We start from the raw sequence: 23,587 nt of genomic DNA, 5'->3' as shown, positions 1-23,587 counted from the left end.
GAAATGAAGAAGGAATTCGAGATGTCACTAATCGGAGAGATTAAGTTCTTCATTGGACTACAGATTCAACAAATGAAAGATCGTATCTTTATCACTCAGTCCAAGTATGTCAAAGAGGTGTTGAAAACCTTTGGCATGGAAGACAACAAACCGGTTGGTACACCGATGATGACCAGTTGTAAATTGTCAAAAGAAGATGATTCAGCATTGGTGAATGAGAAGGAATACCGGTCAATGATTGGTAAATTGCACTATGTAGTACACAATAGACTGGACATTGCACATGCAGTGGGCATTGCTGCATGTTTTCAGAAAAGCCCAAGAAAATCCAACTTGGTAGCAGTCAAGCGGATTCTTAGATATATGAAGGGAACTATAGATTATGGATTGTGGTATCCATACAATAATGATTTCAATCTCAAAGTGTTTACCGATGCCAATCAGGCTGGTAATGTGGACGACCGGAAGAGAACAACAAGTGGTGCATTCTTTCTTGGTGGTAGACTAGTCTCATGGATGAGCAAAAAGCAGAGTTGTATCTCTCAGTCCACAGCAGAAGAAAAATATGTAGCAACATTCATGAACTGTAATTTGGATGAAGTATGTATTAAGTGGTTTCAAAGTCCCTGTATCTGAACCGGTGAGTATATTTTGTGATAACACAAGTGAAATTAATATTTCCAAGAATCTGGTATTGCATGCTAGAACCAAGTATTTCGAGCTCAAGTATCATTTCTTGAGGGAGAAAGTTCATAACAAAGAGGTTGTATTGGAACATGTTTCCAGTAAGGAGCAGTTAGCAGATATATTCACCAAGCCTCTACCGAAGGCTACATTTACCTATTTAAGAGGTGAATTAGGGGTGTTTCCCCTTCAAGAGGTGAACTAAAGGTATGTGCTCCACATCAGTCAGGTATTACATTGTCAAATCTTTTCAGGATTGATGTGTTGAAGGATGTTACTCCTCAGGGGGAGTAGCATAGTGGAACATGGAAGCTTGTGCCTCCACTTTGGCATTGTTGTCAAAGGGGGAGAAGATGTGAAGTAGAGAAGATATCTGTAGTATTCAAGACATATAATATGGAAGAAGATGTAGAGATGTCTTTGTGTATTGCCATCAATGCCAAAGGGGGAGATTGTTGGCATATGTGCAAAGTTTGATGACATGATGATAATGTATGTTGCCATTGATGTCAATATGTTGAAGTGTGAACCGGTATGATGAAGTGTGAACCGGTATGATGAAGTGTGAACCGGTATGTTGAAGTAAGTAAAATAGCAAGTGAATCGGTATGATGAAGTGTGAACCGGTATGTTGAAGTAAGTAAACTAGCAAGTGAACCGGTATATGCAAAGTTTGTATCGAGGTTTCACTTGATATGACTACCGGTTGGTAGTCTCAGCTTCAGGCTTCCCCGTTGATGCATTCCAAGTCTGTGTGATTTGACCAACGACATCCTGTGATGAGTTAGAATTGAAATGAAGATTAGATCACATTGCCATGTCAGCCTTGTGTGCGTGAAGGATTTCCTTGAGGATCCTGCATAAGAATATTGATTCTATCTACCTTGGGAATGTGAAAAATCTTAGTAAATAGTGGAGAGCATGTGATGGGCTATCAGCTTCCAGAAGCGGTGAAGAACAGACGATGCAGAACATCTTGAGATTTGTTCAAGATTGTTTTACCCTATGTAATGTGATTAAACGATCAGGATTGGACCGACTATATTATTCACATAGATGCTTAGGGTTTTAGGTTTTGGCCACCGACCTAATTGTTGTCTATAAGGCCGATGATGATTTTCATTTGAAGTTGTTGGCAAATGAATGTATGTGAGGTGATTCTTGCCAGACCAGAGAAGTGAGTAGAGATCTGTAGAGTGTGATTGCAGATGTAAAGGAAATGAAGTGGATATGCCTTGGCATTGAGTGTTGTTATCAGATCAGTGTATTACCTGTTGACTTCTAACAATTTCAGCAGTTGGAAAATCCCTTTACCGGGTAGCTTGAACGGGCTTTTTGTAAATCCTTTAATAGGGTGACTCAAAATCATTGAGTTCTTCAAATCCTCTTGTGAGGTAACCTTTAACATGGTTTTAACCTCTAACCAGGTATTTAGCCATCCCTTAACCGGGTGATCCCTAGCAGGATCGGTTCCTAGCAGAACCTGTTGTAAAGTCTTTAATTGGACTAGGCTCCTAACAGAGCAAACTTCAGAAGAGTTCAAGAACAACTTATGGGTATTCGTCCCCATCGTGGTTTTTCCTAGTTGGGTTTCCACATGAAAAAATTAGTGTGTTATGTGTGATGCTTTTTTATGTGATGATTTAGTGTTTTCTATTAAGTGGTAATGCATGTTGATCTAATTGTCATTGTATTTTTGATGTATTACTTTCTTAAGCATATGGGGTAAGTTGAGATGAGATATTAGGTTTTGAGAAGTTCTAAGTGTTACCGGTTTATGTCTTTTACAGTCTTAATGTGTTTTACTGATATTATCTTGGTTTAGGTTGGTGATATTGTTTGCCAGTTAGTGTAGTCTTTGCAATTTAAATTGTCGGAGAAATTTTTGTCTGTACCAATTCACCCCCCCCCCCCCCCCCTCTTAGTACCTATTGGGTATTTATTGTTCATCATTATTCATCATCTACGACATCTATCTAATTTATTAGACTCACAACGCATTCTTCACAATCCCTTTTTTATCAACTTTGGACAATTCGAGCTAAACCAGGGCTCCTAAGCGCTAATTTTCCACCCATGCACTATCCTTTTTCATCAATGTGCTAGAAATCATACCCTACATGCTAAATCCCTACCATGCGCTAACCAACTCTATGCGCTACTCAGCCTACCCTAGGCATTTTTTGCAGACCCTATATGCTAGAGCACCCAACGTGCTAGCCTATTTCTCATCCGCGCTACCATATGATATTCAGACACTACATTACCTAGGTTAACCCTATGCACTAACAAGTCTATCATATGCACTACAAAAATTAACCTATGCACTAACCCAACAAAATATGATGCAAAAATTAAAAAATGTGATCAAAATGAGCAAAATCAATAAAAAATGCAGAGAGATTTCAGCCACTTATTGGTGGGCCATAGGTGGCGGGTCTCCGGTGTCGTCTGACATGCTCAAATCGGTGCGAGTATGGAATCGACATCATCATCAGAGCTCCAAATGTCACAATCACAGAGAAACAAGTGTGCAAATGATTTTTCAAAATCATTTTTTACCTTTTTATAGGGTAAAATAAACATGGTTAATAAGTGGGGCATGTATTTTTCCTCACTTTTTCATTTTTTAACCTTATCAACATCATTTTTGGGAGATGAATCAATAATATGCATTCAATGCAGTCAATATTCTAAAAATACAGTTAATCCAAAAACGCTCATCAACTTGACAATTTTTTAGTAAATCCTTGATTCATCTCCCGAGGGGGCATCATCAATATCGTTCATCAAATCTGGGGCATCATATCAACATTTTGACACACAAACATCATATCGATCAAATCTTGACAGCATATCCGACAAATTTTCTTTGAATCAACATGTGCACACACGTCACTTCAAAGAGGGGCAAAATGTAGACGTATAAATCTGACCACTTTTGTAATGAATATTTAATATTTATTTTAACTCCATTTCCCCCTATTAATTAAATTACGTTTAATTAATTTCTTCATATTCGTCTATTTGATTAAATGAATTACTCAACTTATTTAATTAAATTCACCTAAGCCTTTTCTAGCCTCTAATTAAATAAATCTCTTTATTTAATTAATTCCCCTTTCCCCCTTTGTAATTAAATTTGCATTAAATTAAATTAATCCTTACAAATAAATAAATATAATCCCCCACTTGTATTCATGCAAGTTGCATCTATTTTGTTAAAATAAAGTAATTTTATTTTAATTAAAATCATCATCCATCCACTTGCATTTTCCTACATCTCCCACTTGCCTCCTAAACCCCTTCTAGATTCTTCTAATCACTTCCAGTTTAGCCTAATTCATCTCCTAATTATTGTCACATTCCTAAGCAAAGAGAAGTCACTTCTCAAAGCCTCAAAAGTCTTTGAAAACCATTAAAGGCTTTATGTCCTCAACAAGTTAACCCTCAAAGTCTTCCAAACCATTTAAGCCTCTTACATAACCATTAATGGTTAACTCAACCTTCTTCCATGATTAGAGACTTTCTCTCTAACTCAACCCTAATCTAACCCAAGGGTCTCATCAAGCATTCATGAATTTAACCTTGGTTATCCCTTTAACCCTTGTACAAGAGTTTACTCCTTGGGTAAAAGCTTTATCCATTGGATAACCCTAGCCTAACCTTAATCCTTACCTCTTAAGGTAACCTTCATGTCTTCTCAAGAATTTAATACTTCTTTCAGCTCCTCTCAAACAACCTTTTGTTGAATATTGTCACCATTTCATTGGTGAGAATTGTAAACATGGATTGATTCAATTTCAATCCTGGCCCTTGTTAAGATTATCCAATCTTGACCATCCATTGCCCTATTTTTCCTATAAATAGACTTCTCATTCTCTCATTTTGATATAGAAGTTTTTATGTATCAAACTTATAGTCATTTTACTAAGCATTTTAACCTCTCTTTGATAAACCATCTTAATAAGAATTTAGAAATATTTTTAACATCATAGAATATCCATGTTATACTAGTATATCATTGCTAGGATAATTAGCTATTCTTATCATCATCTTTATGCTAGATTAATCATCATAGTTTCAATATCATACATATCTAGGAATGCATTCATGCATAATAATCAAACATCACTCATTCTTGGAGTTGTCATTCCTAAGTCACTTTGCTCAGTGATCTGAGGGCAAAGACATTAACTTTAGGGATCCTGTGAGATAGAGAACAATGGGACACCCCTTGGGAAGTTGAGCTATTTGAAATAGTTCCTATAAATTGCACCAATAATCTCATTGGTGTGTGGGCCTTTTGAATCAAACTTTTACATTTTTGTCACCCTCATTTCCCGCACACAATATGTAATTAGAATATTTTTCAATTCACAATCTATCTTGTATATTTCTTATTAATGAAAAAGAGGAATTGGACCTATGGTTGATTATGATGTCAATAGTTAGTCTTGAATGGAAATTATTATATGCTTCTAGTAGGAAAATATTTTAATCTTGATTGTTATAATTCGTGTAAATTTTTGCATTTGATATCATATGAAAGAAAATGGATTAGTTATATGTTAGATGATATTAGGAATGGTATAACGATGACCTGTCAATAAATAGGAGAATTGGGAACTAGGAACACTTGGATTGGTTCTCTTAAAATGAATCTTGGGGGTTTAATGGGATTTGCATTAATAATGGATGTAGATCATGATAGATAGACTAGTGTGGTATCTTATGTATGCATGAAAATAGAAATGTTAGTTGAATTAGAATACATAGGATCATGGTAGTAATTATTATATTATGCTTATGATGAAATGTTCTTGATGAGGTTATGTTTCATGGATAGATTAGGTGATGGCCTTGAGGTGCCCTGGGGAAAGATTAATTGTAGAGTTGTGTTTATTCGTGCTTGTGTATAGTGTCTAAATTATTATGTTTATGATGGACATGTGTATATCTTGTAATTGGATGTTATTGCATTTGAATAATGGGTTATGTGGGTGTTGCATTAGAAGCTAATACAAAATTATTTTATCTCCATTACATATTAGATGGTTACTTTCTCTAAAGTATTTTGGCAGGCATTACATTCCCCTTTTTGAAATTGTAGCATCATAAAATTGCGACCTTGCAATTTTCAACCGCATCTGGGTCTTCACATTGGGGAACGAATCCTTAAGCCTGACTGGAGACTCGAGGCATGCTCATATCACCTGAAACTTGCATTTCCTTGCACCCCACAATACCTGTTCTTGCTTCTTGTCCTAAATTAGAGTAGTATATCCCCCCCAGGACAAGGTCATGGTGCCCCCATCCTTGCCCTATTTTGGGCCCCCTTTGCCTAAACCTTGCATTGGTCCTGTCAATCATGAGTGGAAAAAATTTCTCCTATGTTGGCCTAAGATGAAACCTGTTAGAAACCCTAAATGGAAAGTATATAAGGAGAATTTCCCCTCCTATTTGGATAAGTCAATAAGCTCGATAAGTTCAAGAAGATAAATCAAGTGCAAGAATTAAAGAATTCAAACATCCATTGAGAATCTCAAGTCTTCTTTCAAGGCTAGGTGTTGCATTCAAGCATTCAAGCATTCAAACATCCATTGAGAATCTCAAGTATCCTTTCAAGCTTGGGTGTTGCATTCAAGTCAAGGATTCAACCATTGAAGAGGAGATCTCTTTCAACATTCAAAGCACTCAATTCCACATATCCTTTCAAACAACTCTATCTACATTTCAATTGCATCCTCTCTTGAGCTTAATTCTACTTCAAGCATTTTCCTTTCATTTACTTGCAAGTATTTTTTATCATTTGGTTAATTCCAAACTGGGGTTTGACCTGAAGGCAAACCCCCAATCCCAACAACATTTCCTCTCTTTTTTGTGTGTAGGTTGTAGGTGCACAACTGTAATTGTAGGTTTAGACTTTATTTTCAGAGACAGAAAAACCCTTTTTGATGCACAGATTTTTCGGAGGACCAAGTACACTTTCAACCCGATCTTGACAACTTTCGCTCAAATTTGCAAGGGAGCTTCGTCTCGATATTTTACTACTAATTCCAAGTGCACAACTTCATCCCGCATCTCTATCTCAAGATATAATTTTTCTTTTGTCATCTTCACACTTAATCTCAAATTGCTTAATTCAACTTGTCCATTTTAAAAGAAGCTTACTTTACTTTCCAAATTCATTTTCAATTCACTTAGCATTCAATCTCTTTCCATTGAGAGTGGATCTAGTTAATTCAACCCCCTCTTTTAAATGTAATGTGCATGAGAGGTTGAAGAGAATATTATGTGAAACTTTTCACTCCTTGCTTGAGGGTAAAGCTTTCCACTTGATCCTCTCATCACCTTTTCAACCTATTACATTTTGGTGAACCCAACGGCTTACATGCTTGATATTCAAAATTATTGCGTATTTTTCATTTACAAGTTTAATTGTCTTGCAATTTACAAAACTTAGTGGTTAATTCAATCAAACTCTAGTTGTTAAAATTGAAATTAAACTTGTGTTTTACAAAAAATGCTATCTATTGTTTTAGATCTGAAAATTGCATTGCTTGTCAAATTCAATTTCTTCATTGTCTTGTTCAATTTGCAAATTAAATTTACAAAATTAAGTGGTTAGTTGTCAAAACCCTATTTTTCAAAAATCAACTTGAACTTGTGCAAAAATTGAATTTACATTTAATTTTCAGATTTGGAACTATTTTCAAATTTGTCTTCTTGACTAAAATTCAAAATTTTAATTTCCCTCCTTTTTCCCAAATTCAAAATTTCATAATTATGTGGTTAGGTCCTAAAACCCTAATTTTCAAATTTACTTGAATTTTTGTAAATTTCAATCAATTTCAACCAAATCCAGTTTTCTAAATATTATTTAAGGTGGTCTTATCCATTAGATTTGACCTTTTTCAAATTTGTAATCCAATTTCTTATCTTTTTCAAAACCCTAATAGGGTCTTATTTTGACATTCGAACCTTAATTTTGCCTATCTAAACTTTGTAAAATCAACCAATTTTGGGGGGTTAGCTCTAAAATTATCGTAGGTTTCATCCATGAAATTTTTTGAAAAAGTTGGGTGGACCGAGTGCACTTTCAACCTGGTCCTCGGTTTTTTTCCCAAAATTTCAAGAGGCTGTTATGACTGTATTTAATTGCTTAAATCCAAAAAATTGGCCGATTTTGTCGAATTTTAATCCCTTTAAAATTAAAAAATACTTCCCAATTTTAACATCACAACTTTCAAGGAAACGTTTAAAATTAAGTGGCTATTTATAACCTGCCCTGATTTTAAAAGCCTTAATTTTGTCAATTTTAATTTTAAAATTAAGTGGTATCCCATTAGCCTTAATGTTAAATTTTAAATTTCTTTTTATCATAAATTTTCTTGGAGATTGTGTCATTTCACCTTTCAACAAAGTTCAAATTGTATAATCGTCATTTTGCATTATACAATTTTGTAAACTTTGTTCCTAAAATTAAAAATTTGCCCTCTAGTGCATGAGTTTTGCCACTATTAGTCCTATAAAGCGGAAAATCGAACCCTAGGTGTTCTCCCCCACTCCAAGGAGAAAGGGGGTCACTAGGATTGACGGTTTTCACTTAGGAGGGACTTTACATTCAAAAGAGGGGTTGAAACCCACAAGATCCAATCCCACACAATGCAAGATTGGATTCTAAATGAGTTTCAAGGGTTGAGACATCAAGGATACCGTCTTTTGTAAAGATTGTAGATAGAAGATTGAACTAGGAATGTATGTAGAAGCAGGAAAGATTCGCTTATAAACAGAGATAGGAATATAGGATGAAGCTGCGGACCTGGAATTAGCAGTAAAATGTCGAGATGATGCTGTTTTGCAAATTCGGGCGAAATTCGATGGGACGATGACGCCCGGTGTGCACACGGTCCTCCGAAAAATCCGCGAAACGAAGGGGGATCTGTTCGTCTCTGCACAAGGATTCCAGATTTTCAATTGCAGCCGCATACCTGCAACCTACACACAGAAAAGAGAGGACGATTGGGGGGTTAGGGATTAGGGGTTTGCCTTTAGGTCAAACCCCGGTTTTGGAATTAACCAAGAAATGAGAATGCTGTAAATCTAAATGTTTGTAATGTAAACAAGTACTGATACCTTGTTGTAAGAATGTTTATATTCTTACATGCGAAGGTGTAAATGTTGTTGTATGTTGTATGTTGTATGTGGTATGTGATCTCCTCTTCAATGGTTGAATCCTTGTCTTGAATGCAACACTTAGCCTTGAATGGAGACTTAGAATGATCAATTGCTTGAAGGAATGCTTGAATTCTTGAATTCTTGAATGCTTGAATGCTTGAATGCTTGAATATCGTTTTCGCCTTTTTTTCCATCTACCAAAATGGGAGAGGAAATGTAGTTTATATACTTGCCAATTAGGGTTGAAAGACTAATTTTTCCGACCTTGGGCCGACATAGCAACCTTATTTTCCAATTTGCAAACTTAAAGACCCGAAGCCCCATAAGAGACTGGGCCCAAAATAGGGCCAGGGACCAGGGCGTTGGGCGCCATGGTCCTAGGGGACCAGGGCGCTGGGCATCCTAGTCCTAAAGGACCAGGGCACTGGGCGCCATGGTCCCACCTCCAGGGACAGCAGGGTGCAAGGAGGATCAGGCCAGGGTGCTAAAAAATGCAGTTTTTGATGTCATGAACAAGTTTCAGTGTCTCCATCTAGGTTCAGTGTTGCGTCGCCATCGTGAAGACCCAAATGCAGTCAAAATTGCAAGTGTCACAATTTTAGGACGCTACAAGTCCTACCTATACTATCCTCATTAGATGAAGCATTAGAATTAAGGCTTCCCAAGGTTTAATACTTGAAGAGATGGAGCCTAATTTGGGTCTTCTTCAATGAGGATAATGCTAATTCGTCTCATCCTAATAACATTCCTATCTACCCAATTGATGATTCCAATGATGAAGAAGAGGCTTTGACTAGGGTTTCTGTAGAACAACTTTCAAAATTGGATATTCAATTTGACAACTTTCAAAATTGGATAATCAATTTGACAACTTTCAACAATGGATGTACCAAGAACACCCTAATAGTGAAGCTCTTCCATTAATTGAAGGTCTAAAGTGCATTATTCAAAGTGATAAGAATGGAACTGATATATTACATGGCATTGCTCATATTGTTGATTCTAATGTCATGCCTATAAAGAGATGTGTTGAGAACTTAGTTTATTCACAACCTTCTACACAAATCAATCATTCTATTCCTTTGACCACTTCAATAAATAGCATTCCTACATTCACTTCAAACATCATGGCTACATCAACTCAAAATATCATACCTACAACCATTAGTCATGGGGGAAATCCCTCTTCCTCAATTAGTCATCTATCTTTATCTATTCCTATTGTCTCTCAACGAATCATGTCACACAAGGGGACAATTCGTCCAATCATTTTACTCCTCCTTTTAGTGTCCCATTTCCTACTCAATCATCACCCATGCCTAATTACCATAGTGTCCCACTAGCCTATTCTTAATCAATGCCTTCTTTCAATAACATCATACCACCTTCTCAATCAAACATGTCTAACATAAATTACTCAACCAAAGAAACCATTAATAAACTTTCTCAAACTGTGTCATCATTACAACAACAAATCATCTCTATGAGTCAACCCAAGTTTAGTATGCTCACATTTGATGTTGCGAGCCCACTTTCTCTTGATGTTGTTAGAGTTGTCCCTCCTAAAAATGTTTAGGTCCCTCAATTGGAACTCTATAATGGAAAGGATGATCCTTTAACACATGTCAAATCATTCCAAACTTTGTTTACTGACTTTATTTATAATCAAATATTGTTCGCCAAATTGTTTACTAGAACATTAATAGATAAGGCTTTACAGTGGTATTTCTCTTTGCCTTCCTATTATGTTACTTCTTTTTAACAATTATAAAATGCTTTTATTCAAAACTTTCAAAATAACATAGGTCCTAAAATCACTTTGATTGATTTAATGCATTGTAAACAAGGTGCTAAAGAAAAAGTGATTGATTTCATTGGTAGATATTAGCATTTGTGTTCTCAAATTTCTTTTCCAGTGCCTGATAATGATATTCAAAGAATTTTCATTTTTAATTTACAACAAAATATTAGAGATAAACTTCTCCTTTTTGAGTTTACTTCCTTTTCGCAGTTGTGCGCAACACTTCACAATTATCAACTGACTGTGAGTCAACTGGAGCAATCTACTCCTATGTCTCCAACTAATAAGGGTGACAATGCTCAACAACCATTTACGAAGTTCAAACCAAGTAAAAGCTTCATCAAATTTAATGACAACATCAACAACAACAATGTGAATGCTACAACAGGTGTGCCTCCTATTTCTAAATTTTTCAAAAGAGAAAGACAATTTACTCCTTTGAATGAATCTTTACATAGTATTGTGTCTCAGTTGTTATAAAGAAATGTTATCAAACTTTCTCCAATAAAACCAGTTGACCCTTCTAAGGCAACCTCACCTTATTTTGATAATAATTTTTTTTGTCAATTTCATTGTCAACCTATTCACGATACGAAGAAATGTTTTGCATTAAAAAGTAAGATTAAAGACCTAATTGATAATAATACTATATATGTAGAAGGAGTGAATGATAAGGGAAACAAATCAGTAGCTCCTCCTAATCAAAATATTAAGATTTTTACTGAACCTTTACCCTCTCATACCTCTAATGTGATTGAGACTGAGCATACCTCTTTCTCTCCCTCTAATCTTACTACCACAATTCAAAATTTGGTGAATATGGTACAGAAACACGAAACACCTAAGGATCCATGTATCACATTTGACCCTAGTGAGACCATTAGAGCACCCGATGGCCCTTTATACATAGTTGTGAAGATTAAAGACACACCTTGTCATGGTGTGCTTATTGATCCCTCTTGCAATATCAAAGTCATCACTGAGGAATATCTTTATACTTTACATTTTCATAAACCAATCTATGATAACACTAATGTGGTTGTTAATTTATTTGATGGATTTTCTTCTCCTACCATTGGTTCTATCACACTCCCTATTGAGGTTCACACTAAATCTATGAATGTCAAATTTGTTATCATTCCTTCATCTGAACAATTTTGTGTGAAGTTAGGCTACCCCTGGCTATCTTCCATGAAGGCTATTGCTTCAACAATCCATAAGTGTTTGAAATTTCCCCACAATGGAGAAATCATAACTCTTAATCATAGCTTATTTCGACCAACCGAAAGAAGCCCAGGTGTTCCTGTTGATTACTTTTGGCTTAAACAATTTCAATCTCTTCCACCAAGAAGCGGTGCTCTCTTTCAATCTTATAAAAAATAGAAGAAATATATGATTTTATCCTTAAGACAACTTCGCACTCCAAAACTTGATATTCCCATTATTCTTGAAGATGAAGTTCTTCCCTTGATGGATAGAACTAATCTTCCTCCTAAGGAAGATTCCCAACCTATTCCTATGGATGAAACTATGCCTTCTCCTAAGAAAAACAATAATGTTCCCCCTAAGGTTAGACCTATACCTCCTCCTCATGATGGACCTAGTCTCCTTCCCACACCAAACATTCCTCCTTTATATGGTGCAATTCCACCTCCTTTCTCTTATAGAGAGAAAAGACCTTCCTCTCCTCTTGTCCAACCTAAAAGACCTCAACCTAAACCTCCAACTACCAAAGATGAGAATATCCCTCCTTCAAAAAATGTTCCTCCTTCTTCTCAGCCTTCTATTAAGACTTGACGGAATCATTGTGCGAGAGAACATGGACGAAAATGTTGTGCTCGAGCTCATGAAGTTGTTCCTAAAAATATTCAATCTCCCAAAACTCCAATAGTTGACATGATTCCCTTATCTCCTAAGCAGGATGTTGAACCTAAATCTCCAAATCATAAGTTGCAAAAAACATGTGATGGTTTTACTTCTACTCGTGTTAGAGCTCCTCTTTCTATAAATCTTGATGAAGAAATGGGTGAAAATATTATTCATGATGGTAATACAACTCCTAATGCTTTTGATAGTGAATATGAATATGTTGATGTTGACAAACATTTATCTACAAAATTTTTAAAAGCCTTAATCCTAGCTCCTAAAATCGAACAAAGTGACTTAGTACATGAGCATAGTCCTTGTTTGGATCTTGTGATAGCTCTATCTGATGTGCACGATGTTGCTCCTTTCAAAAATAGTGACCAGTAATATCAGGAGGTGGATGTCGTGCTAGACTAGCTACATTGGCACCATAGATCCTCTACCACTCTCTCTCTCTTTTCTTGCTCTTTTCTGACTATTCTTTTATGTGTGTCTTTGTTCTTCTATTTTCCCTAGTAATGTCTACTTGAGGACGATGCAAAGTATTAAGATCTCTTTTGGTCTCTTTCATGTTGACTCAAAAGACACTTGTGTTCCCTTTCTTCCAAGGTAGTTTCCTTTCTTTTGGGAATGAGGACTATTCTATGCATATATATACATGATATACATAAGTTATCACACAACATATTGACCCCGAGGAAAGAAAATCCACCTCGTACTTTGTGTTTTATGTTCATTATCCTTGGGTTTAATCCTCGATCAGGGGCTAAATCCTTGCAATAATGTGCCCTCTCTCTCTTTCTCTCTTGGATGTATCCTACCTTAAATCAATCTCTCATGATAAGGCATGTACAATCACTTTAACGTGGGGCATACACTCCGCTCATATTTTCCTTCTTGATACTTAAAGTTACTTAGTGAACTTGGCTTTACTTTGTATTTTTTAGTGTATACACCTAAAAATGGTCTGAAGATAATTAATTAAATAAGCAATTATTTAATTAATCTCCCTTCCCAATTTAATTGAATTCACTAGGCAATTTGATTAAATTTTCCCCTTTCATCTACTTATTAATAAATCTATGGATTTATTAAATAGATTCATTTCATTTCATCCCATTTAATTAATTAATTCCCTCCATCCAAAATCATTTCTTCAAATCCTTTAATTAATTAAAACAAATCAAATTCAGAGTTGTTGAGATTAATTATCCTTTTCATATTATTTGAATTTCTAAATTCAAATTCTCCTAACTTCTACCACTCCTAAACCTAACCATTCTTAAACCTAACCCATTCTACCTACCACCATGTCCCCTTTCATCCAACATCTTCTAGAACCTTTGTGACACTTGTCACTAAGTGTTCCCTTTCATCCAACTCCTTCTAGAAGCCTCTTGACACTTGTCACCATAGAGATGACAGATGTTCCCTTTAATCCAACCCCCTTTGCCAACCTCCTCCAATTTAACCATTGATATCTTCAGATCAATCTTGACCGTTGATTCTTGCCACATAACCCCTAGCCTTGGAAAATCCGATAAATAGACCTCATTTTGAGCAATATGCATCCCATCTCATTTTCATCTTATGCATTGTTATTATAGGCATCTAGCTTATAGTTTATCAGTTTTAGCAATGTTATCATGCTCAATTTTAGCTTAAATCTTAGCTTAATCATGCTAGATCATGCATTTTTAGCATTCAAATCCTCCATCTAAGTGTAGGCAAGTCACTGGAATTTGCATAGCAAGATCTGAGAGCATTTTTCATACTCGCATTTACTAGGAGGCAATAAGTCGATTAGCTATGGTTTTGTCTTTCATTGTTTCAATTTACTAACTATTGCTTATAATGATTTATTGAGTGCATTGTGGTTGCAGGTATAGGTACACTTCACAGAGCACGACATTTAGTATCCTTTCTTTTTCATGACTCATAATGAGGGGAACCTTACTACTTGTAGTCATGGTTCCTCCCTTTTGATCTTCCCTTTTACTTTGTCAATCAAAGTTGTAAGATCCTTAGTCCACTAGGGGCTTGGTGTATCTTGCCTCCTTGACGTGGTGAAAGTCTTTCAATCTTGTTTTCTTGTACTTTACCAGTAGTATTGGCATATGCTTATACTCCTGCTACAGTGGGGGATAAATGTAGCATCGTAAAATTGCAACCTTGCAATTTTCAACCGCATTTAGGTCTTCACATTGGCGAACGAATCCCTATGCCTGATTGGAGACCCCAGACATGCTCATATCACCCGAAAGTTGAATTTCCTTGCACCCCGCACTGCATGTTCTTGCTTCCTGTCCTAAATTAGGGCAAGACAAGGGTGTGGACATGGGTGTCTAGGATAGGGGTGTGACACCCCTATCCTTGCCCTATTTTGGGCCCCCTTTGCGTAAACCTTGCATTGGGCTTGTCAATCATGAGCGGGAAAAAGTTCTCCTATGTCAGCCTAAGACAAAAAATCAGTTAGAAACCCTAATTGGCAAGTATATAAGGAGCACTTCCCCTCCTATTTGGATAATTCAATAAGCTCGATAAGTTCAATAAGTTCAAGAAGCAAAATCAAGTGCAAGCATTCAAACATCCACTGAGCATCTCAAGTCTCCTTTCAAAGCTAGGTGTTGCATTCAAGTCAAGGATTCAACCATTGAAGAGGAGATCTCTTTCAACATTCAAAGCATTCAATTCCATATGTCCTTTCAAACAACTCTATCTATATTTCAATTGCATCCTCTCTTGAGGTTAATTCTACTTAAAGAATTTTCCTTTCATTTACTTGCAAGTATTTTTCACCATTTGGTTAATTCCAAACCAAGGTTTGACCTAAAGGCAAATCCCTAATCCCAACAACATTTCATCTCTTTTTTGTGTGTAAGTTGCAGGTGTGCACCTATAATTGTAGGTTTAGTCTTCATTTTCAGAGATGAGAAAACTCTTTTCAGTACGCAAATTTTTCGAAGGACCAAGTACACTTTCAACTCGATCTCGACAACTTTCGCTCAAATTTGCAGGGGAGCTTCGTATCAATATTTTACTGCTAATTCTAGGTGCACAACTTCATCCCACATCTTTATCTCATGATATAATAATTCATTTTCCATATTCACACTTAGTCTCAAATTGCTTAATTCAACTTGTCCATTTTAAAAGAGGCTTACTTTACTTTCCAAATTCATTGTCAATTCACTTAGCATTCAATCGCTTTCTATTGAGATTGGATCTAATGAATTCAACCCCCTCTTTTAAATGTAATGTGCGTGAGAGGTTGAAGAGAATCTTTTGTGAAAATTTTCACTCATTTCTTGAGGAGGGTAAATCTTTCCACTTGATCCTCTCATCACCTTTTCAACCCATTACACAAACCATTAATCTAGACCATTTTCATAACAAATTAGGAATTCAGAAAGTAGACCCGGAGCACTACAACTTGTTCTTTTTGCATCTTCAAATTTTGAGTGTAACTATCTTCATTTTCTCGTCGAAGTTCAAACTTTACTAATTTTAGAAAAAAAAATTGGCATCTTAAGACCCCTTTTTGGTCCTCTATCTTGGTGCACTTACCCACTAGTCCATGAAGGAGATCCATTTGGTATCCACATCCTTAAAAAAAATCATTTGGTTATTCCCTCAACAAAATTTTGAAATTCCACAAGCCATTTTGAACTTTGACAGAAGTATGAGTAGAGATTGCAAACTAGATTTTCAACTTTAGCTACTAAATCAAACTTTCTCACAATTTTAAATGCTATATTTATTTTGTGGGTCATAAATGGAAATAATGTATGGCGAACAAGTAATTTGTATCTTTATAAAAAGATAGTTAATATATACTTGCATCACCACAACTCCATCAACTCCTACACTCACCAACTTTTTGGCAATTGTGAAGTCAACCATACTACCAATATTATTCACATATTTCTTAACTAGTTCAAATAATTTTTTGTGATATAGGATGATATAGGATTTTCTTTCATTTTAACAACATACAATAGATGAATGTGGCAGATATGTTTGTGTACAGAATACACATACATGCATAGCCACGAACTATTATCTACCACTATAAGTTTATCTAAAGATAATGACATAAAGGTTGACTCTTTTATTTTTTCTTGTACATCTTGTTTTTCCATCTCAATAAAACAACTTTCTCATTCTCATTCATTGTTTATTAAGCAATGTGTATGAAGAAATTCAAGAACACCCACAAAAAATAACACACAATTATTTTCAGGGTAGTCTATAATAGGACACCCTCAGGTCAAATTATAATAGATAACACTCAATTGAATAGTTTTGGCCTTTTTGGATTTTGTCATGATATTTCCAAATTGAGCTTCAATTGAACCTTCACAATCGACGAGCTTTTCCTTTCTTTGCATATTCACATCATATTCGACGACATACTTAACATGAAGATATTCTTCCTTAGTTTTCCATCTAATCGTTGATTGTTCCTTTTTATATATGACTTTTTTCATAAAATGGTGTGATTTTTTATAGTGTTCAATTTTATTTGCAACTTCTTGTTCCTACTATGTTTCAAACTATAAATCTTACACCTACATTTTGTTGGAGGTACATCTTTGTTTTCATTCTCCACTAATTCAATTAATGGGTACTTAAACATCTAATTAATCTATAAATTCCTTTTGATATCCTGCTTGTGCCTCATTTTTTTAATTTTTTTTCTTTTCCCCTTCCATGTACTTACAACATCATTTGTAGAATTGCCATCCATGTCAATTAACTTATTCTGGCTATCCTAGGTATCCCTTGAAATATATTATATGGCATTGGCATCTAAGTCAATTAATTCATCTAATCTTCCCCTAAGTTATGTCCTTTGTTAATATTTAATGCAACTCTTGATGTTATAGCTTCATTTGACGAATTGTCAACATTGCCAAAGTATGACCTACAATTAGCATGGAGATATACCTAGATTCATGAAATGGGCCCTCCTACACAATTAAATTATAATGTCATTGGTGATACATGTCCTCCAATGTATTGAACATTTAATTTTTTGGCAAAATAGGTCCTCATACAGAGTGAACGTTTTATGGTATTGGCAAATATGTGGGTGAATTAATACATGCATTTGGTATTTTAGGTGAAAATATTAATTACAATATTGGCATCATGTAGGTGATATTGGCAAAAATATTAATTATGTATGACCAATCAATAAATTGAAGGCAAATTAACATGCATTGGACTAATAACTCATAAAATTCGAACAATTTGGCCACCCTGTGGTGAGCAAAAAAATCAGCAATTTTGATAAGTCCAATATGAACTATTTGCCAATAGGTTAATATTTGCCACTAAAAAATGCATGTCTACCAAGTTTCACATTGGGCCCTAAATCATTTAGATTTGTGGAATATGCTTTTCTAACAAAGAGGGAGTGTGAGAGATTTCAATTTTGAGTTTCTAATTTAGTGTATGCATGATGACCAATCTTGTGCAACTAAGAGACCAACATGGAGAGGACATATTTATATAGGAGAATAAGGCCTAACTATTCATTGAGTCTTCTTTGAGATTAGCACCTAATTAATTACTTGAAACTTGAGTGACTTTTAGATGCAACCTAGTTTCAACTACTTCAATTGGGAATTATTTGTCATTAAACTATGTTGATTAATTAGTTGTATAGTTGGTTATTTAATCAAACTAAGTGTCACTTCAATAAGTTGTAAGCTTAATTTGAAGCTTAAGTTCATTTCATAGTACATGCATCTTTTTAAATTAGGTGTATTATAAATTCAATCATGTTGCATAAAAGTCTTAATGAAGTGTATTTTATTTTGGATTTTATATTTTATATTTTAAGAGAAAAGAGCTAAAAGCTTGGAAGTTCAATAGTGTGTATTCATGGTTCACATTTTTGATAATATGTGTTTCAAGATTAATATCTTTAGAGATTTTTGTAGTTGGAAATTGTTTTATTTTTATTGAAGTTTTTATGTTTTAAGCTACTTAATTTTAAGACAAAAATTTTAAAAGTGCAAAATTTACATTTGAATGAAAATCAACATATAGTCTAATTCTCCTCTCATCTCATAATGTGAGATGATGTTTTATTAATATAAGTTTAGCTTGCATAGCTACACAAAACACTCCATCATATGAAAGCAATAAGTAATATTTCAAAATATAGAAGTGAAAAGCACATTCTTAACATTTTCATTGTTATTTTTTCAACTTCCTTTGATCCTTTACCCTTAGTGTAATAGTATAGTGTTTAAATGGCAACTTTCTATGCAAAAATAAAATTGCCATTCAATATACATAATATATAAACTTGAATTCTTATTTCAAATAATCTGAACTCATTTATTAACTTTGTTATTTTCAATCTTATGACAAATTGTGGATTCCCCCATTTATAATAAGTCTTACTAATATTTTAAGCACCACTTATCTACATGCATAAATTTCCAAATTAAGCTCACTCTTATAAGTTTAACCTTTTAACAAAACACAATCAATTTTCCACTTCACTATTATAATATTCCTGATAGAAATCTTGAATTGATTCATTAAACATTCATTTCAGCAAAATGTTCATTAAATCTCTATTTTCATCTCTATCATACAAACACAACTCATATAATGAACAAATGCAAAAAAAACATTTTTTAAGAATAAGCAAAAAGAGCATGGCCCCATGAGAGCATAGTATGCCCTTACATGATTGTACGAATCGTCTAAGGAAGATAAAATGACAATAATTAAGCATTATTTTCCATCCAACGAACCAAAATTAAGATTAAGACAATTGTAAAGAGAATTTGCCAAGTTAGGCATTATTTTCTCAATGCATGACATGCCATGTTGCCAACTCACACAAGAACAATAGAAATTGACATGCAAAACATAACAAATATGACACGGTAACCTCCAACCATGCCATCATGAAAGAGAAACTCCATGTCAATCCAAAAATTATTTGCACGCAACTTAGACTTTAAGCATCTGAAATTAGTTTGTCAATCCATATTTCGACGCAACTTTCACTTTATACACGCAAATAATATACCTTAATAAAACGAATATAACAATTATATAACAAGATTAAACTTTAAACATAATTCAAAGTTGAATAATCACCAATAAAAATATGTTTCTGATAATATAAAAAACATAATTGCAGTGACCGTTTACTTGATTAAGATGACCTACTAGTCCACACATTTATTAAATATTCGCCAATAAAAAGTTGTAGTGGTTTCCATGATTAAGAAAGCCTAATTAACTACTGGTTTTAAATTTAAATTATCATTTGGGGCAATTCATCATGCACTGTGAAATTTTTTAGATGTTGATTAAAAAAAACCCTATAAGCTTTTCACCAAAATTTAAACCTTAAATTGCAAAAATTACAAGGCTCAATGCAATGATTGGGGAAAATTTTTAAAATTCAAACAGATCTTGCGAAAAGAGAAGATAACTCAAATTTCCGAAGTAAAGCAAGAAATGCAAAATTTAACCGACTGGATTTCCTAAAATGGAAAAAAATATTCCAAGCACTGAGGTCGAGAGGATTACAACGGATATAAATAAATAACACTGTGGATGCAAAGTATGCAAATGCACTGGTATTTGGAAACTAGTGCGCACGGAATCAGATTTCAATATAAATCCAAATATTAAAAAGGAAAAATGTATCACTCGATGGGATGATATTATAATAAAAAAAAGGAAAGAAGTGGCATGATGGAAATACTTTTAATTGGACAGCATTATCAGAATTTGGTCAAAGCAGCGTGAACAGATGGCGAGAATGGAAGTGAGGGAGGTAAGAGAAAGTAAGCCGCCTCACACTATAGTCCACCAACTATGCAACTAATTTTAGAAAAAGAATATTTGTTGCCACGATTAAGTCGTTCAAACACTACAGATTTCACACGCACAAAACCCCTCCGTACACGGAATATCATATTTTCGTATTATCTAAGCCTAAATTTAGAGAATACTACATTGTAACTACGATCGCTAAATCTAAACACGGGCTTCGATAATCACGAACCAGAAGACAGAAACAAACAAAGTTATATACAGAGTTCTGAAAAAAAAAACCACCTTTTCCTTCACATTCCCAGAAATTAATCCAATACCAGCCAAACCCAACTGGGGTTAATGGTGTGTCTGTTCTTCATGACCAAACTAACCTAAGAACTGCATCTAACATGTTACAGAGTTAATAATTTAAAAAGAAAAATTTAAAAGAAAAAATCTCCGTCAGGTGACAGAGAAAAAAATCTGTTGTGTCTAGTCTGCAAATCTTTCCAGTCCCTCCTCTCCTGTTCTGCTCTTCTGCGCTGAGCTTTGCGTCCGCGTGAATGGTAAAGTACACCGCCGCCATTAAACTAGGTTTTGCTAAGCTAAAAAGACTTCTTGTTTAGGTTCATCTTGTTCTTGTTGCACAGAGGTAAAAATTTGCTTTTGTTCCTCAGGTTCCTCTTGTTCCTTTTGCCGTCTGAGTTCTAGCACTTTCCTGTGGCTATTGGAATGAACATCGCTCAGAAAAGTGGGGCTTACGGCCGGCCTGTACTCTGGAAGGAGTCTTCCGGATTTGAACCGCACACCGCAGGCATTACAGAGAGTTTTAGGGCCAAGCGGGCCGGCTCTCCACTGTGGAGTTTTTTGTACATGACAGTGACTGCAACGTCTCGCCGGAGCTGCGTTGGCGTCCTGGGGTTTCTTTGCAGCGCTGTTGATGTTGTGGTTGTGGTGTGGCTTATGCTTCTTTGGCGGCCGTGAATAAGTGACGCATGAGTTTGAAGAGGAGTCAGAAGTGGTGAAAAGGGAGGCTTGAGACTCGAACCCTGGGTGGCTGGGTAACAGAGGACAAAATGTCCACACGCGGCCCCCAGCGCGGCAGCGCTTGCTTCGTCTTGCACGGACTGGAATCCATTGCGTGCCTAAATCTTTGCATGCCGAAAATACAACATTATTATTACTGTTCTGCTTCTGCTGCGTCTGTTGTTTTGCCTTGCTTTCGTCATCATCGTTCGACTTGTAATGGTCTTTTTTGCCGTCAACAGACGGCAGCAGGTAGCAGGACGGAAATTCCCCCAAACCGCCGACGGAAAATGAGTCCTCCACGAAATTAGACAGCCATTCGAGGTCTTCCAGGGAGTCCATCTGTTCAAAGCGGCAAACAAATAGACGTCAGTAGAGAGATACCGAACCAGAGCCTAAAATTTAAAAAAATAAATGGACAAACGAATTCCGTACCAAAATTTTCCAAACTAAAAGGATAAATGATCAAAGAAATGAAAATAGAAACTAAATTTTCTCAGAGAAATCATAAATGAAAAAATATATAAGGATACAAGTGAATTCAGAGGCTAAATTTTGAAAACAAAGGATAAATGAATAAACAGAGTGTATTTATAGGCAAATTTAAATGAACAAGGACTTGAATTTGGAGACTCTCTAAATAATGAAAGGGATAAATGAACAAAGAGATGAATTCGGAGAAACAACGAGCCAAAAATGGAAAGCCAGGCTAAATTTCAAGAGAAGAAACACCAATAGTTGGAACCCGCAAAGGCATGGACTGAGAGGTTAAATTTTGAAAAATTTAAGGCTTAAACAAGCGAAGTCATGAATTCTGAAGGCTTACGGGAACGCAGAGTTCTTCGGTAGGGTCCTGGTTCGCGGTCTGGTTGTTTTCATTCTCTGGTGAATAATTCCCGTCAACTGACGCAGACGGCGATGTTTCCTCGGAGGTGTTCTCTTCATCAATGGGGGCTCCAATGTCGTCGTTGGAGAAGTCAAGGAGGTCGTCAATGATAAAGCCTTCAGAACCGCAGTCAGGGTTATATTCATACTGCCTGTAGTTCAGGCTAGTGCAAACCATGGTATCCATTGGGCAAAACTCAAAACCAAGCACACAAGTCTCTGTTTTTCACAATCTTTAATCTTTGTGCGGCTCGAACACCAGACCTGCCAGAATCAAAACACGAGGATTACAACTTCAGAATAATCGGCATGTTCATGCACACAACAAAATCACACACCACACAAATGACTCCTCAAAACCACTCCAAAAAAAAAACCATTTCCCCAATCCCTTAACAGATGCCTTCATGCATGGTACCTACGACAATTCAATACGTCGTCATGCTCATTGCGTGAATTAAACTCATGCGTTTCAAACACCCCCACACACAGGTAAACCAAACTAAACCAAAAACAAAAGAAAACAAATTTCCTTTCCTTCCCATATTTTTCCACCCCCCTCCCAACATTTTACTAATGTTTTCAACCCAACCCACCTGGCGAAAACCAGAAAACAGACAACCTCAAATCTCTCGGCCCTGTACAATTGCAGGCGTTTTCATTTATTTTACTTTTACAGAGTCCTGGTGGTCTCCCTTTGTTATTATACCAGCAATTCATTAATGGCAGCCATTATACGAGCAATAATAACCGATTATAATACCTGGTGGGTTGTTGTTGCTTTGATTTGAAGTCACGCGTGGATAAACAAGGAAGAATATGAATAGGAGAGTAGTAGTAGGGCTTGAAAAAGTTATAGGCAAACCCGTGTGGAATGAAGAAGCTTCTGTTTAATACTGTTAGCTTTAATACTATTCTAAGCAAACAGGCGAGTGACTCCAGCTTGGACCGCATCCACAGTTTGATTGAGAGTTTATTCAAAGATTTGAATTCCGATGATAATGAGAAAAACAATAAAACCCAAGCGGAAAATACCACGAAGCCGCCTTCCTCTTGTTACTCACAATATAATCCTAAGAAATCCGTGCCCACCTTTCCCTCCCTTAAATATTCAACTTTTTCCATTATCCCCCTACCCCTCCCCACCTCATCCCACCTTTTTTTAAATAAAAACCACTACGCTCCCTCCCTACTCTCTAGGCCTTATGCTTTATCTATCCCTGCCCCTTTTACTTTTTCAATTTTAATTTATTCATCCTAAACTTAAGACCCCCTTGTTTTTTTCAAAAAATTTAACCCATCCTCTCTTGCACTTGGCTTCATATCTAGATGACATGGCTACCC

General features: G+C 35.6%; 1 protein-coding gene across 2 annotated transcripts; it reads right to left on the bottom strand.

Moving 5' to 3' along the window:
• Nucleotides 1-20,616: 20,616 nt before the first annotated feature.
• LOC131070131 (GATA transcription factor 4) lies at nt 20,617-23,313 on the bottom strand. Of its 2 annotated transcripts, none has more exons than XM_058005664.1 (3): nt 23,007-23,313; nt 22,185-22,507; nt 20,617-21,700 (listed from the first exon to the last, which is right to left on the bottom strand). In XM_058005664.1, exons 2-3 carry the CDS (start codon nt 22,428-22,430, stop codon nt 20,933-20,935), a joined length of 1,014 nt encoding a protein of 337 aa, XP_057861647.1. In that variant the 5' UTR covers nt 22,431-22,507; nt 23,007-23,313; the 3' UTR covers nt 20,617-20,932. The 2 variants fall into 2 exon arrangements, with proteins under 2 accessions (XP_057861647.1, XP_057861646.1); XM_058005663.2 differs by having other exon boundaries at nt 22,840-23,299.
• Between the last annotated feature and the right edge of the window lie 274 nt (nt 23,314-23,587).

The sequence above is a fragment of the Cryptomeria japonica genome, chromosome 1 (assembly GCF_030272615.1).
Source record: "Cryptomeria japonica chromosome 1, Sugi_1.0, whole genome shotgun sequence".
Lineage (NCBI taxonomy): Eukaryota > Viridiplantae > Streptophyta > Pinopsida > Cupressales > Cupressaceae > Cryptomeria > Cryptomeria japonica.
This window is presented reverse-complemented; position numbering and strand designations above follow the sequence as displayed.

Coding starts and splice junctions, on each gene's coding strand:
- LOC131070131 (XM_058005664.1), bottom strand. CDS start 22,430: ATGGATACCATGGTTTGCACTAGCCTGAACTACAGGCAGTATGAATAT. Junction 21,701..22,184: donor CCGAAGAACTCTGCGTTCCC/GTAAGCCTTCAG, acceptor CGCTTTGAACAG/ATGGACTCCCTGGAAGACCT.